We start from the raw sequence: 13,723 nt of genomic DNA, 5'->3' as shown, positions 1-13,723 counted from the left end.
AGAGGCTAGAAATACTAAACTTAGAACCGATCTAACCTTGAGGCTGAACATCAGGTCAATCGGTTACCGCCAAGAAGATTTTATCATTGGCCAGTTGACAACATCTCGTCAATCTTGAGACCATTCATTCCCCCTCGTCTACTCTTCTTACAGCTTTTATTACAGTCATTCAATATAATTAATTCGTCATGAACGCCCCAGATAGGTCAGAACCCTTCTAAAAAATCACTCGTCTCGACACAGACCCTCCTATACCTTTCATTTCTAACACAATCTAGATTCGAGCTGTTCCTCCTTGCTGATGGAGAGGCCAAAGTTACAATGGAACCTGACACGCGCCAACCCAATGCTGCAATTTTCACATTCAACAAAGAGGACCACACTCTCGGCAATCTGCTCCGTGCAACACTTCTTCAGAACGAACACGTAATTTTCTCTGCCTACAAGACTCCCCATCCGCTATTCCCAAAATTCGAACTGCGGATACAGACAGACGGTGAAACAAGTCCGAAGGAAGCTCTATTATCGGCCTGTCAAGGACTTATCGGAGATCTTCAGATGCTGTCTCAAAAACTGACTAGAGAGTGGGAGCTGAATAAGATCGCGAGGGATACCAGCTAGAGAGCTTGAAAGGAAACGCTTGGTATAGTTGATTATTAAGGGGCGAGGTCCGGGATGGATTTGAGAAGGTAGACTTTTATGATTAGTGCAAAAGTTATTAGGAGGAATGATGTTTTATCACATTCGGCGCAGTGGCATCTGCTGCCGGGGCAAATCTTCAATGTCTCTGAAGGAGAGGAAGGTATGGAATAATAATGCCAATCAAATATTCTACAACAGTTCTTGCTTTCCATCAAAAGAGTTCAGAAGAAAGCATGCAGCACTCGATAAGCATTCCATTACTCCAGCCACATGAAAGTAAAACATTAGCAATAAACTCTTCATATTCTCTTGGCAGATAACACATAATATGCAAACCCATAAATCCGTAGTAGTTATAGAAAGTAATGGCACCTAGCCCCCACACCCCAAAATCAAAAGGAGTAAAAATGTCCACTTCCAAAACCGAAAGCGTAAGGGTAGAAGAGTAGATAGAATATAGAATGAAGTAGGTTTAGAAGAAGACCTAACAGAGGTGGGAGAGAGAGGGAAGAAAATAAAAGAGAAGATCTGTAAGCAAAAGGAAAAAAAAGGAAAAAAGAACTCCCACCCATCCCTATCCAGGTACCAAGCAAGAAAAGAAACCAATACTCTGCTCTTTCATAGTGTACTCAGACACGAGCATATCATACCCACCATCATCTCTTCTAATCTCAATCCAGCGTGATAGGATATCCCATCACTTTTATTGTACTGGTTCTGCCACCCTTTTGCCCATGCTGCTACCACGACCCATATGCCCACCATTTCCACTATTGAACTTTCCAGAACTTTTACGGGAGCCTGGGAACTTTTTGCGATGTTTCCCCTCCGGAACCTTACACAAAACCTCACATTCTTTCCCTCCCGGAAGGTGAACTGGAATAAACCGTTTCCCCTCTACATTAACGAATTCTTTACCGGATGGATCAAACGGGTCAAACGCGTTGATAGTCTGAGGGGCTTGCACCCAAAGCCGAGGAGTTTTGCGCGACTTCTGCAATGGAGACATTGGCGACTTGGAAGGATTACCGTTATAGATGGGAGTATGGTTGTGTGGGATCTTGACAGTGGGCGTAGACCCGAAATCTCGCTCAAACAATCCATGGAAGAACTCTTCATCATCGGGTTTCGAGAGAATACATCCACCATCCATTTGCGCTTCCCCTGCTGCCGAAGCCTCACCCTTCTCGCTAGAATCTTTGCTGCCATGAGAACTGCCGGGAAGTGAAACCGAGGGCTTATTAATGTTCCCTCGGATTTCCTCGAAAGAAGGCTTTGTAGCTGAGAAGTCCTTGGATGCAAGGACATTGTTATCTTGCGGATGAGGGCGGGCTGACTGTTGCTGTGAAGATTGCTGCTTCAAAGAAGACTTTCCCATGGACTCTAGAATTCTCCGCTGCACAAGTTCAAGTTGGTCACAAGACGGAAGGTAACGTGGTGATTTCGGGTTATCCATTTTGTGAAAATTGTTATTGGGGCGAGAGCTCGGCGAGATTCTTCCACTGGCATGTTGAGCTTGAGGCGAAGGGGGGAGATGTACAACACGCGAATTGACATCACCATGTACAGGGTGTTCGGAAGACATTGGAGGGGGTGGTGATCCTGGCGGGTTTATCTTTGACGTCGTCTCATCTATTGGGATACTTGGATTTCCTAAGTGTTGTGCCACCAAATTCGCCGCGGCGGGGAAGAAACGAGACGTTGGTCGACCTGCGGCAGGCCCAGTTGGAATATTGTTCCTCTGAAGCTGTGAGTTCCCTGTAGTTGATTGAGCCGTTGTATTAATGATCGTAGGTGGTCTTGTCAACGAATCTTTATTAATCGCTGATGCTTCATCACGTACTATCTTTGAGACGCTGACAAGCTTCCTATCAACCTGTCCTTGGCCATCACTGATTTCAACCTTCCTCCAGGTTTCAGAAATCTTTGGGTGAACTGCAGGCTCCCTCTTTATCCCAGAGGCGGCTTCTTCAGCCTCCCGGGCCAATCTCTCTTCCCTATTCTTCCGCCTTTCTGTAGTTTCATCATCTTGAAGAGTGTTTGCAACTGTATTCCAGCGATTCACGGCTTGCGAACGATCTTCTTGAGAAATATTATCATTTGGCCGGGTTCCGCGGGAAAATCCCGGGGAGATATGGCCAGGACGGCTTGGCCGCCCACCTTGCCGTCCATCATCTCTATTCTGCTGACCATGCATTGCGGGTGAAGCATTTGATCTTGCAGAGAATCCTGAGTAACGGTTTTCAAATGTTCCATTTCCAACGCCATTGAACCCCGAAAACCGCGGTTTCTCGCCAACAGGAGCCCAAGGATTACCGTCAGTAGGATTTTGGGCTTGGCCGTTACTTCCCGAACTTCCCCATTGACCAGTATATCGATCGGACCCAGAAGAAACACTTTTCCAGGGCTGCTCCCTTGATTCACGATTTCCAAGAACCGCAAAATTCTTCGTAGGTGATCTTTGTGTTTGCATGTGCCCCGCCGGTCTTCTCCCCTGCATTTGAGGCCCTGTCGGAATTCCTGATGTATTGCCAGGAGACCGACTACGTATAAAAGATGCCGCCGGCTCCCTAGCTGAGCGATCTGGAAATTGTCCTTGTCGAGGACGTTCCCTTTCTGATGCCAATCTTTCCTCGGACTCTTTCTTTGCCAAAGCCTCTTCTTGTGCCTTTATTTCAGCGGCAGCTTTCTCATCCGTGGCTTTCTTCTCTGCTGCAGCCTTTTCTTCGGCGAGTCTTAATTCCTCAGCTGCTTTCTCCTCGGCTTCACGTTTGTCCTGAATAGCCTTTTGCTTGGCAGCCTCCTCCTCCTCCCGAAGCTTTGCTTGTTTTTCCAATGCCTCAAGTTTGATCTTCAGTCTCTCTTGTTTTGCAGCCTCCTCCTTAGCCTCTTCTTCTTGCCTACGTTTCCTTGCCAGTTGGCTAGATTCCTTCATAATCCGCTCTTGTGCGATAACGGGGTCCTCATAATTGGGATCTACAACAGGCGCTGGGGGAATGGTTGAAGGCTGAATCTGCTGAACATTTGGTGCAACTGAGGGTCTTACATGGTTCATTACCGGGGAATTAACTGCCATCCTCGGTGACGGGTGTTGAAATTTTGGGCTGTATGGACCCGATTGAGTGTGGTTTCCACGAGGACCTTCGTTATCAAACGGGTTGCTGTAGCCAAACGAACCACGCCTGAGATCTTGACCTGGAAATCTAGCATCATCCGGCGTGGGCGGCTGATCTGAGCTAAACCTACCGGTAGAGAAAGATGGTCTCCTACCGCCAGTGCTACCACTACCTCCGCTTACATTCGAGGACGCTCTTCTACGCCCATAATCTTCAGGCCGATGGAAACTCATACTGCTGCGCGATTGCTGAAATGCTGCAGATGGTTCAGCCGGACCGGAAGGACGTTGAAGAACAGAATGCTTGTGCATCGGGGGATCGTTGCGATTCTGCCTCGCCCCTCCGTTACGAGCTTCTCTAACTGGCTCTAACTGTCCAGTCTCAGAATTGAATAACTCACGCTCACGTGCACTATGGTTGACTGGCCTATCGCGCCATGACCGGTCGAAAACCTCTGCCGAGACTTCTTTCATTCCAGAAAAGGAATTTGTAGTATGCTGTGCTGACGATTCCACGCCTAACTCATGACGGGGAGGGGGGGGAGGGGGGAAATCGTTGTTTCGAAGATTATGATTTGAAGCAATTGGGGGACCCGCATTTGGGGGAGGTATTTTCGCCCAAGGAGAAGCCCGGACAGGGTGAGTAGAAGTTGTCTCGGTGGGTTTCGAAGAAGGCTTTTCAGTAATAAGAGTTTTGGGTCTTGATTCCTCCTTCATTTGAGCAACTGGAACAACCGGAACAGGCGGCACTGGTGATTTCGGAGGCGCAACCTCCTTGACAGGTTCTGGACACACTGGTTCGACATGGGTGGCAGGTGGGGATACCGTTGTCTCCGTGTTCGCCGCTGTAGTCGCCGCCGTAGTGTCATCCATGGTAACCTTCATACCATCGTTCCACGCAATAGCCTCCGGGACCCAATCATCGTCATCATCATCTATATCAGCCCATTTAGCTTCTTTAGATTCATTATCCGAAACGAGCCTTGACGCTAGATGAATCCCAAATTCTAATTTCAGTTCTTCATCGGTGACATCCTTTTTAGGGGGCGGAGGTGTCGCTGATTATTTTCTATTAGTAAAACTGGAATAGATGCTTTTATATATATCGGAGTATTTACGTAGGTTTTTATTCCACACAGGCAGAGCTTGATCTCCTTTTTTTGAGCCAGCAGAACCAGCAGGTCCAGTACTTCCAGGCCTCGAAGTCTGGGAGGATGCACCAGTCTTCACAAACTTTAATTTCGAGGCACTTAACACATTGCGAGAAGCTGGCTGAGGAACGGAAAAAGCCGTTGATGCTACAAACAAAACTTAGGTACAATTGTAAAAAAAAAAAAAAAAAAATCATATCATATGCAAGGGTTCATACCTTTGGATGTTGTGGAACCAAGAGCATTAGACACAGGTCCTGCAGTGGGGACCGAATCCTTCAAAAACACCTTGTTTACAGAAACCGACTTAAAAGTTGTCTTCCTAATTGTTGATTTGGGTTTGATGGAATCCATTTTAGTTGGTGAAATGCTCCCGGGCCTAGAGGTTCCTGCGCTGTCTGTGTCTGTATCCTTTGTTCCTGCATATTTACTGTTCATAAGGCCCTATACAAATTAGACATATCAGCAGGTCAGATTCAAGCTGGTAGACGTTAGAGATTCAAAACTCACAGATGTATTTCCTTCTGGCTCTTTTTGCGTTTGAGATAGTGTATGACTATTCTCTTTGTTATCTTGATCGTTTTGAGGTGCATTTTGCTGTGGGAAAATCGGTACAAGGTTTGTAGTAGACTCGCCGGAGTCGGTGAGCTGGTTAATGGAATTGTTTGCATCAACGCCGGTCGTCGAGGGCTCGACAACCGACCGCGCTAGAGGTTGTACCACATTTCCGATGATACGCGAATCTGCCATAACAAGTTGTGTTTCTGCCCCTTCAACTTTAGGCCAGGAACGGCGCAGAAGCTCTGGTTAGAATTATTTCCTGGATAGATGGGAATATGACAAGGAGTAGTGGGAGGTGGGGGGGATCTGATGCCCGTGATGGACCAAAATAGTGTGAAAGTGTAAGGGTAGGTAGGTAGTGGGGCGATATGCAGCAACTCAGTGATGGCAAGTTCTATTGCAGGAGTATTATTTAGAAATCCTAACCTATTCAAAAAATTCAGGCGTGATCACCAGTGCTATTCGGCGCTTTCAAAACGGTGAAGACACTAAAAGCGCGAAAGAAGTTATAAGAAAGCACTGGTTGAGAAGGTTGCAGTGTGTATGCAGAAGAGGAGTGATAGCAACCAAGTTAATTTCGCTAGAGAAGCCCAAGTACTAACCTTGAAGTGTGGAGAGGCGGGGGGGTGTGGTGGGGAGGAAGTAAACAGGAAGAGAAGGAGAGGTATGTAGAGAAAAGAGGCGCAGGAATGCTTGCTTTTTCTTTTCGTCTGTTTATTCCACCAGGGTTCGAGAAGCGGCGGAGAGGAGGGATGTGGTTGTGGTGGGGCGAGATGCCTGGAGGCGAACAGCTGAACGAACTTTCTATGTACGTAAAAGTACGGTACTGCATTGTTGTTTGCACCTGCTCTACCCAACGTGTACACCGCCAAGACACCCCAGTCAATTATCATGAATAAATGATTATATCTACAATTGGCATTCCTCAAGGGTTTAAGGCCTTCCAGGTATACCGTGGGTTATGGGATGTTACACGCAAGTGTTGATCATGGAGTGTGGTATGCCTGACCAAAGAAACAATACCAGCAACAAGGATTCATAGGAGGCCAAACGGGTTACAAAAAGACCTAGGCAACTAATGTTACTTGGAGCTATCGAGAAATGGAATTTACACTATCATATGTTCCAGCAGGAGTAGTACCAGGCTAGAAGTACTAAAAAAAAAAAAAAGTAACTGAGCTTGGTCTAAAATAATATATCACTTGAGAATCAATGCGGGTTTACACTACAGGGCAATAGTCTCCAACCATCTAAAAACTATCCTTCACAATCATTTACCCACGTCATGGGCCAAGGCGCTTAGTGAGCATTGTTCTTGTGGTGACCTGAAATTGGCCAGTTAGCAAAAGTCATAATCCTATCAAGAAAAAAAAATTGGGGTTGTAGTCGTACGGAGATGGAAGTAGTAGTTTTGAGCGTAACCAATCTGCAGTACCCCAGAAATCAGTATATAAGCATTTCAATCGGGCCAGTCAGGTGGACATACCGCAATGAGAACACCGATAAGGTGAGCGAGGGCTATAATAATAATTAAATAACGATTCGTCAGTCACTCCCTAATATAATACAGAATTCTAGGTGTATGAGAGAGGCATACGAGCCGCGCTGGTCTCCTTTCCGAAGTACTTGGCCTGGTATCTTCCGATCAAACCAGTAGCCTTGACTTCCGGTGCAGGACCTACACGAACACATCAATCAGCGTTCCCTAACAATGGCGTCTACCAAATGTTCCAACATACCTCTAGGAAGTTTTCCGTAGAAATCAACAACGCGGGCCATTCTGGAGGCATCCTTCGCGGCGCCGATCTAAATGCTTTGGGTCAATTGCCGGCATTTCAGGGGAGATATTGGCTAGCAATAATTAAAAGGGTAGAATATTGGAAGCCGAAAGGTGTAGATATATTTGATGTTTTTGAAGAGAGCGAATTACTTACACCCTACAATGCTCAAAGCGTTAGCCATATGTCCGAGACCGGCGGGAGTGGGGTAAAACTTACAGATGGCGAAGCGACCTTCGGAGGGATGAGAGTGGAAATGGAGCGGCGGAAGACAATCGACATCGCGACAAGATTGAATAAGTAGGGGGGCGGAGAAAATCTGTAGGACAGAATTTGGTTTGGGATGGAGTTGTTTCGGTACTTTCGATGGTTCCGAAGAAGAAACGGAACCGATGGTGGTGATGGCCGCTTGCTGACTAACGAGCCCGCCCGACCTTAATCTTCAAGGGTTTAATCGCCGCCCAATATTAATCCCCAGCTCCCCACCACCACCCCATAACCTGTCTAAATACTGAACCCACAGCTCAACAATGTCGTCCTTCAGAGCATCATGGGCTATTCTTACTCGCAGGCCTGCTATGCTTGTAGCGCCTACCAGAAACCCTTCCAACTTCGTTCGTTACAAGTCCACCGAGTTGAAAGGCGTGGTTACACAGCCAAACTCCCCCACCAACGGTGCAGGTACCTCAGAGGGAGATATCCATCTTGTCCCTGACCATGGAACGAGGTATATTCGAGTAATTCCTGCTTTGGTCACGAATTTGCGCGTTGATTATATACCAACTATAGCGCCTACTCCCCTATGCCAGTCCCCTCCGAAGTCCGTGGGCCAGACGAACCTCTTGATGTAGGTGCCTTTTCGGGCGCCCCTATTGATCTTAAATCAAGGACAGTAAGGATTTTCAAACCAGCGAAACCCGCCACCCAATCCGGAAACTGGAATGGAAGGCAGTGGAGAATGGATTGGGATGTTTTGGGGAAGGGTAAATCCCGCCGAATGCTTATGAATTCGTATACATATGGTTGACTTCCACGCAGGTCACAGATGGGAGAACAGCCTGATGGGCTGGCAGTCTAGCGGTGATTATATGCAAGGCACTCACATCTTCTTCAAAACCAAGGAGGACGCAATTCATTTTGCAGAGAAGCAAGGTATGTTATGTTTCGATTTTATCAACTACCCAGTTGTTAATATCACCGGTGGTTTCAGGTTATGAATGGTTTGTTCAGGAACCAAACGAAAGAGGGTTCAAGCCTAAAGCATATGCTTCTAACTTTTACGTATGATGCCAATAACCCACCCTTAATTCCTATAGCTAGCTCTAACCGCATTCGCCTATGTAGCATTCACCGAAGAAGTTGAAGGTTATCAGGACAAAGTAGAGATTTGAGATATTACACACACTACTAAGTCGTATTTGGGCAAATACGGACAATTGTAGATATTACATAAGCAGCTTGTGGGATCTACCAGGCGGAGTAGTTTTGGGCAAATTGAAACGCTCAAAATCACCTAGTGTTTCAAATTCAAGGTTTTAGATATTGATTACCGGGCAGGTAGGCGAAGGCCGGTCCTAACCTGATGGATCCCGATTGACAACTTGCTTTGATTGGTTTTGACAAACCTATGGTTTCATGATCTTTATTCTGGATATCTCTAGCATCGCAATCAAGCCTTGATAATATCATACTTAAGCTCTCTATAGATTGTGATATCTAGAAAAAGCATGCCCTGTTTTGCGGGAGATCCTACTCTTCAGGAGCCCCAGGTCCAGTCTTTGCGCCCTAAAAGAAGAAGAAAAATTAGTAAATATTGAAACTCATCCTAGAATGTATTGAACATACCATCTGCCTAGCCTTGAGCAGCTCGTCGCAGAGCAAAAGGTTACTGGCGATACTGGAAGCGCTAGCAATTGAGTTTCTCAAAACTCTGAAAGAGTCAAACACTCCCTGCGCGACTGGATCCATCGGCTCGCCGGTATCGAGGTTGATTCCCACAATATTCCCTTCTACCTGTTCATCCTGAAGTGCTGCCACTATTTCTCCTGTTAATACGAATCACGTTGAAGATTTTGAAGAGGACGACTTACAGGAATCTTGAATATCGTAACCACCATTCGCAGCAAGAGTTTTCGGGATGATCAATAATGCATCAGCAAAGGCTTGGACACCTGTCCTTGCTTTACCTTTAACTTGCTTGCGCATAGCTTCTCCAGTGAGGTGAGCAGCGCAAGCGACCTGGAAGGCGCCAGCTCCAGGAACAACAGATCCGTCAACAATCATATTGTAAACACTTCTTAGTCCATCACGAACAGCATCTTGAATTTGTGTGATTGTGTGGTTGTTGGGACCTGTATAGCTTGGTAAGCAGAGGATTGAATGAAATTGGAAACGGGCTGCCAATACCCTTAATCAACAAAGTAACTGATTTCGGGTTCTTGACTTCCTCCACGAAAGTGTACTTTTCTTCCCCAAGAGTATGCTCATAAACCAAACCTGCCCAACCAAGGACCTCAGGGGACAAGTCATCCACGCTATTCTGACAAACACCACCGCAAACCAACTGTAGACGTTCCATGTTCCTTCTCTTTGCTCTCCTCAAAGCGAAGATTCCGTTCTTAACAAGAACGTCCAAGCTCAAAGGATCAATACCCTTCTGATTAATGATTACAAAGCCTTTCTTAGGGTCATCCCCACAAACTTCTTTCTTCAATTCGACGATTTTCCTCAACTTCTCGTCCACGAACCTTCTCTCGCTTTCCACAAGCTTCTCTCTTTGAGCGGCGGAGGAATAAAAGAAACTAGAGTTGACTTCACTTTTCTCGTATTCTAGAGAAACATTGAGGGTGAGGATGAATGCATTTTCAACGCGCTTTGGCATATCTGGGTGACGAGCACCGTGATCTAAGGCAAGGCCACGAATAAGCTGGGTCTCGGAGGCAGTACGGTGTTGCATCTTCATTATCTCTATCATGTGAAGATCTGGCTTGGCGGGCGGATTGTAGATAGCTAAGACGGCGTCAACTATGCTGGGAGTCAGAGATTCTGCAAGAGTCTTGTTCAACTTTGTCGAAAGAGAAGTTCGTGCAACAGAGAGAAGAAGCTCCCGATCAGGTTCGCGAAGAATTTTGAAGTCATCAAGAAACTTTTAATGATTGTTAGCTTTCCATAGAAGCAATTTTGCGTATGGCGGGATTTACTTACCTTGAGAGCCTCAACTTTAGCGATTTCAAAACCTTCGGTGATGATTCGAGGGTGTAGTCCTTCCTCAATATATCTTCTTGCTTGTTTCAACAGTTCGCCAACCAACAGTACTACACTTGTAGTCCCATCACCTGCAATATCATCCAATGCAGTTGCTGATGAATAAGGGTCAGCAAATTTCGATTACCCCGCCTCTAATTTGGTATTTAAGGCCGTTGGAGTTCGCTATTTTACCTGCTCTAGCAATCATAACAGCTATGTCCCATCAAAATTTAGTAAGATACTTCCGGTGGAATATATTAGGGACTAAAATTATGGCTTCGTACCTGTAGGGTTCTGAATTGTCATTTCACGGAGAAGCTTCTGGCCATCCTTTGTCAATGTAATCTGACCGGATCCATCTACCAGCATTTTCAGAGTTCCCGAAGGACCCAAGTTTGATTTTAGGACATCCTGTAATCCTATGGCTCAGGCATTAGCAGTTGATAGGATTAAGGTGGGGGAAACCCAAACGTACCTTCGCCAGCAGCAATATTAACACGAAGAGCCTCTCCTCTACGAACAGATTCCGCTTTAGGGTTTAAGAGACTAGTTGCAGACATTGAAACTGAATCTCTGAACAGACAAACGATGAGATATGTTGTGGTACGTAGTTGAGGTCAGGGGAAGAAAGTTAGTTTGTAGGTTGTGAGTAGGTTGAGAAATGCCGCCAAGACCTTGAGATTTAGAGCCCCACCACACACACACACAGACACAAGCCGCATGTGGCTGAAACCATTAACTGTGAAGTACATGTAGTTAAATACAATCAGCTCAAAGCTTCGACTCTGGCGATTTGGATTTTTGAACGTGTGTATTTACGGAGCGGAATTATGAGTAATCTCTTGGTCTTAGCCATTGACTGCTTGGGTCAAGCCTGTTTATATCGCTCGATTTGTTCCTAAATATATGTATCATGATCTTACACTAATAATATACATGTAGCTACGTAGAGTGACAGAAACGTAGGGGAAATTACTACTGTAATCTTTACACTTGACACTGGGTTTCTCATCTTTTACGCAACCTTTTACGCAACATTTTATGCAACATTTTATGCGAATGTCCCTGGCCTCGAGAAGGGACGACTGGATTTCAACAACATAGAACTTATGTATGTATAGCTCTCATTCATGTGCCACTGCTATAATATACCTTGTTATATGATCATGAACAGAACTTTCAAAAAAAAAAAAAAAAAGAAAGAAAAAAAAAGAAAAAGAGAAAAAATCTAGCTCCCGAAGTATCTCTCGTCGATGAACCTTCTCTCAAAACCGTCCTCGACTTTCCCGACGATTACCTTTACCCCCGGGAAAACCTTCGTTAATCTACGTAAGCCAACTATGCTGGCCAAGTAAGTTACAAAGACAATACGGTCCTCTTCAACTCCATAATCTTTGAGAACTGTCACGGCCATCAAGGCTCCTGCCCCGGTTGTGATTTGCGGGTCTAAAACCAAGACGCTATCGTGTATCAAAGTCGATGGAAGTTTCTGATAATGTAGTTCTGGCTCCCCGGTACGCACATTAGACTGAATCAATAACCTTCCAATCCTGGCATCCGGGACAACCCTTGTAAGACCAACTTCAAGAGCACCCCCAGATCGGAGTATGACAACTGCACTGACGTCCCGAGAAAGTTCCAGGCCGGAGTACTTATTTCCTTGAGGAGTTTCTACTTGTTTTTGTTTGAAAGCAAGATGGTCCATGCCCTTTTCTACGAGAAGGGCAGCGACACGATCAAAGTAGAATATGAAATCTTCGCGTGATGTATCCGTGTCGTGAATAATTGTGTGCATACCCTGAAGTTGCGGCGAGTCTGGAAGGACCTTGACACTTGGCGGGAGTGGCTCGTCTGCGTCGTGGCCTTGACCGAGAGCTCGGAGTGCTTTGACATGCTCCTTAGATTTGTTTAGGAGGGCCCTTTGAATGTGTTTCACTATCATTTGTATCGCGATTGTGTTTTCAATCCCGCGAGGAACCATGATATCTGCCTTATATTAGTATTTTCGGGTTGGGCATATAATCATGAATCTCTCCACAGACCAGCGTTCTTCTTCTGCGGTTCAACAAAAAGCTCGAAGTTGGGCTTAACCCAGGTAGTCCATTGTTTGATCGCCCCATGAATACTTTGAATTTTTGTCAGTTTATATCACATTTTAAATCATCGGCGTAGAAATGGACATACTCTCTTCCTCGGTATTTGACGTCACGCGCAACTGTTTTGTGTTATTCAACGTGTTATTTCTGATGGGAATCCACGAATCTTACGTCTTCTTGCAAGACAGACATCTGCATCCGTGTCTACAAAAATCTAGCCTATACTTAGCTCAAAACACCTAAGACATCAGAACTACTCACTTTCATATCTAGTAGCTCTAGAACTCTAGGATCATAGAGAGCAAAGATGCCCTCAAGTATGAGAACATGGCACGAATATATGGTGGTCGTCTTCGGTTCTCTTTGATGCTTCTCAAAGGAATAGACCTAATGATCGACCCCTCTTAATGATATGTCTTCACATGACATCCCATTTAAGGTGAAGACGTATGGAAGCATACAGGTATCTCCGCCTTTCTCCTAAGTCAATTTTTTTTAATTAGAAAGTATTCCATGAACCGAGAAACATCGCTTTTGAACCTACCCTTGCTTCAGGTCCCGAAGTCTCTCTACAAGAATATCGAAATCAATGGAATTTGGGGAGTCGAAGTCATATTCATTTCTGAACGCTTGGGCAGACTGTTCTGGATTCAGTGGTTTATAGAACGAATCCTAAACTCAAAACGTGAGCTTTAATCTCATTTGAGGAGACATGCCAATTATACTGGCTTGCTAGAAAGTGCGGGGGAGGTGCAACAAGTTTACCATAGACAGAATCACGACCCAGGGTAAATTCAAAGCGCTGACAATTCTGACAGCTAAAGATGTCTTCCCAGAGCCGCTAGAACCCGCAATACCGATTATCTATACATGTATATGGCTTTCGGTAAGCCTTGTTCTCCAGTTCAAAGACTTGGGGAAACTAAGGATATATACGAACATGGGTATTCGCCCAAGGTGGACTGTAGTGAACTACCATTCTGATAAACTTTTGCTTTCTCTAGAAATATCGGCAGGCAGAAGAAGAGGGCGGGGAATTCTCCTCTGTTCAGTAGTTTTTTTTAAGCACGTATGTATTCAAACGGGCAGTTGCATTAAACGACTTGCAGCGTCGACAACACCCTCTCCAAGCCT

The 13,723-nt window shown here is 45.4% G+C and overlaps 7 protein-coding genes across 7 annotated transcripts; 2 read left to right on the top strand and 5 right to left on the bottom strand.

Moving 5' to 3' along the window:
• Positions 1 to 188: 188 nt before the first annotated feature.
• H6S33_009691 (uncharacterized protein) lies at positions 189 to 621 on the top strand (the record flags this gene model as incomplete). The annotated part of the gene is made up of 2 exons (XM_044841114.1): positions 189 to 205; positions 279 to 621. 2 exons carry the CDS (start codon positions 189 to 191, stop codon positions 619 to 621), a joined length of 360 nt encoding a protein of 119 aa, XP_044698506.1.
• A 724-nt stretch (positions 622 to 1,345) lies between these two features.
• On the bottom strand, positions 1,346 to 2,098 carry H6S33_009690 (uncharacterized protein; the record flags this gene model as incomplete). Its single annotated transcript, XM_044841113.1, has 1 exon — positions 1,346 to 2,098. The coding sequence occupies one exon, from the start codon at positions 2,096 to 2,098 to the stop codon at positions 1,346 to 1,348; it is 753 nt and encodes a 250-aa protein (XP_044698505.1).
• A 197-nt stretch (positions 2,099 to 2,295) lies between these two features.
• H6S33_009689 (uncharacterized protein) lies at positions 2,296 to 5,658 on the bottom strand (the record flags this gene model as incomplete). Its single annotated transcript, XM_044841112.1, has 7 exons — positions 2,296 to 2,400; positions 2,486 to 3,658; positions 3,820 to 3,845; positions 3,913 to 4,815; positions 4,876 to 5,055; positions 5,127 to 5,352; positions 5,419 to 5,658. 7 exons carry the CDS (start codon positions 5,656 to 5,658, stop codon positions 2,296 to 2,298), a joined length of 2,853 nt encoding a protein of 950 aa, XP_044698504.1.
• A 1,110-nt stretch (positions 5,659 to 6,768) lies between these two features.
• Positions 6,769 to 7,529, bottom strand: H6S33_009688 (uncharacterized protein; the record flags this gene model as incomplete). Its single annotated transcript, XM_044841111.1, has 6 exons — positions 6,769 to 6,794; positions 6,862 to 6,895; positions 6,956 to 6,987; positions 7,067 to 7,147; positions 7,209 to 7,275; positions 7,467 to 7,529. The coding sequence occupies 6 exons, from the start codon at positions 7,527 to 7,529 to the stop codon at positions 6,769 to 6,771; spliced, it is 303 nt and encodes a 100-aa protein (XP_044698503.1).
• A 248-nt stretch (positions 7,530 to 7,777) lies between these two features.
• On the top strand, positions 7,778 to 8,630 carry H6S33_009687 (uncharacterized protein; the record flags this gene model as incomplete). The annotated part of the gene is made up of 5 exons (XM_044841110.1): positions 7,778 to 7,974; positions 8,037 to 8,230; positions 8,286 to 8,399; positions 8,458 to 8,528; positions 8,592 to 8,630. The coding sequence occupies 5 exons, from the start codon at positions 7,778 to 7,780 to the stop codon at positions 8,628 to 8,630; spliced, it is 615 nt and encodes a 204-aa protein (XP_044698502.1).
• A 366-nt stretch (positions 8,631 to 8,996) lies between these two features.
• Positions 8,997 to 11,053, bottom strand: H6S33_009686 (uncharacterized protein; the record flags this gene model as incomplete). Its single annotated transcript, XM_044841109.1, has 8 exons — positions 8,997 to 9,032; positions 9,093 to 9,283; positions 9,338 to 9,598; positions 9,654 to 10,392; positions 10,452 to 10,606; positions 10,686 to 10,706; positions 10,778 to 10,912; positions 10,969 to 11,053. The coding sequence occupies 8 exons, from the start codon at positions 11,051 to 11,053 to the stop codon at positions 8,997 to 8,999; spliced, it is 1,623 nt and encodes a 540-aa protein (XP_044698501.1).
• Positions 11,054 to 11,721: 668 nt separating this feature from the next.
• Positions 11,722 to 13,568, bottom strand: H6S33_009685 (uncharacterized protein; the record flags this gene model as incomplete). Its single annotated transcript, XM_044841107.1, has 9 exons — positions 11,722 to 12,479; positions 12,536 to 12,618; positions 12,678 to 12,708; positions 12,761 to 12,803; positions 12,851 to 12,976; positions 13,051 to 13,069; positions 13,134 to 13,261; positions 13,355 to 13,453; positions 13,530 to 13,568. 9 exons carry the CDS (start codon positions 13,566 to 13,568, stop codon positions 11,722 to 11,724), a joined length of 1,326 nt encoding a protein of 441 aa, XP_044698500.1.
• Between the last annotated feature and the right edge of the window lie 155 nt (positions 13,569 to 13,723).

Source organism: Morchella sextelata (assembly GCF_020137385.1).
Source record: "Morchella sextelata strain SCLS chromosome Unknown scls_3, whole genome shotgun sequence".
NCBI lineage: Eukaryota > Fungi > Ascomycota > Pezizomycetes > Pezizales > Morchellaceae > Morchella > Morchella sextelata.
Note: the sequence above shows the minus strand (reverse complement) of the source record. Positions and strands in the feature narration are given on the sequence as shown.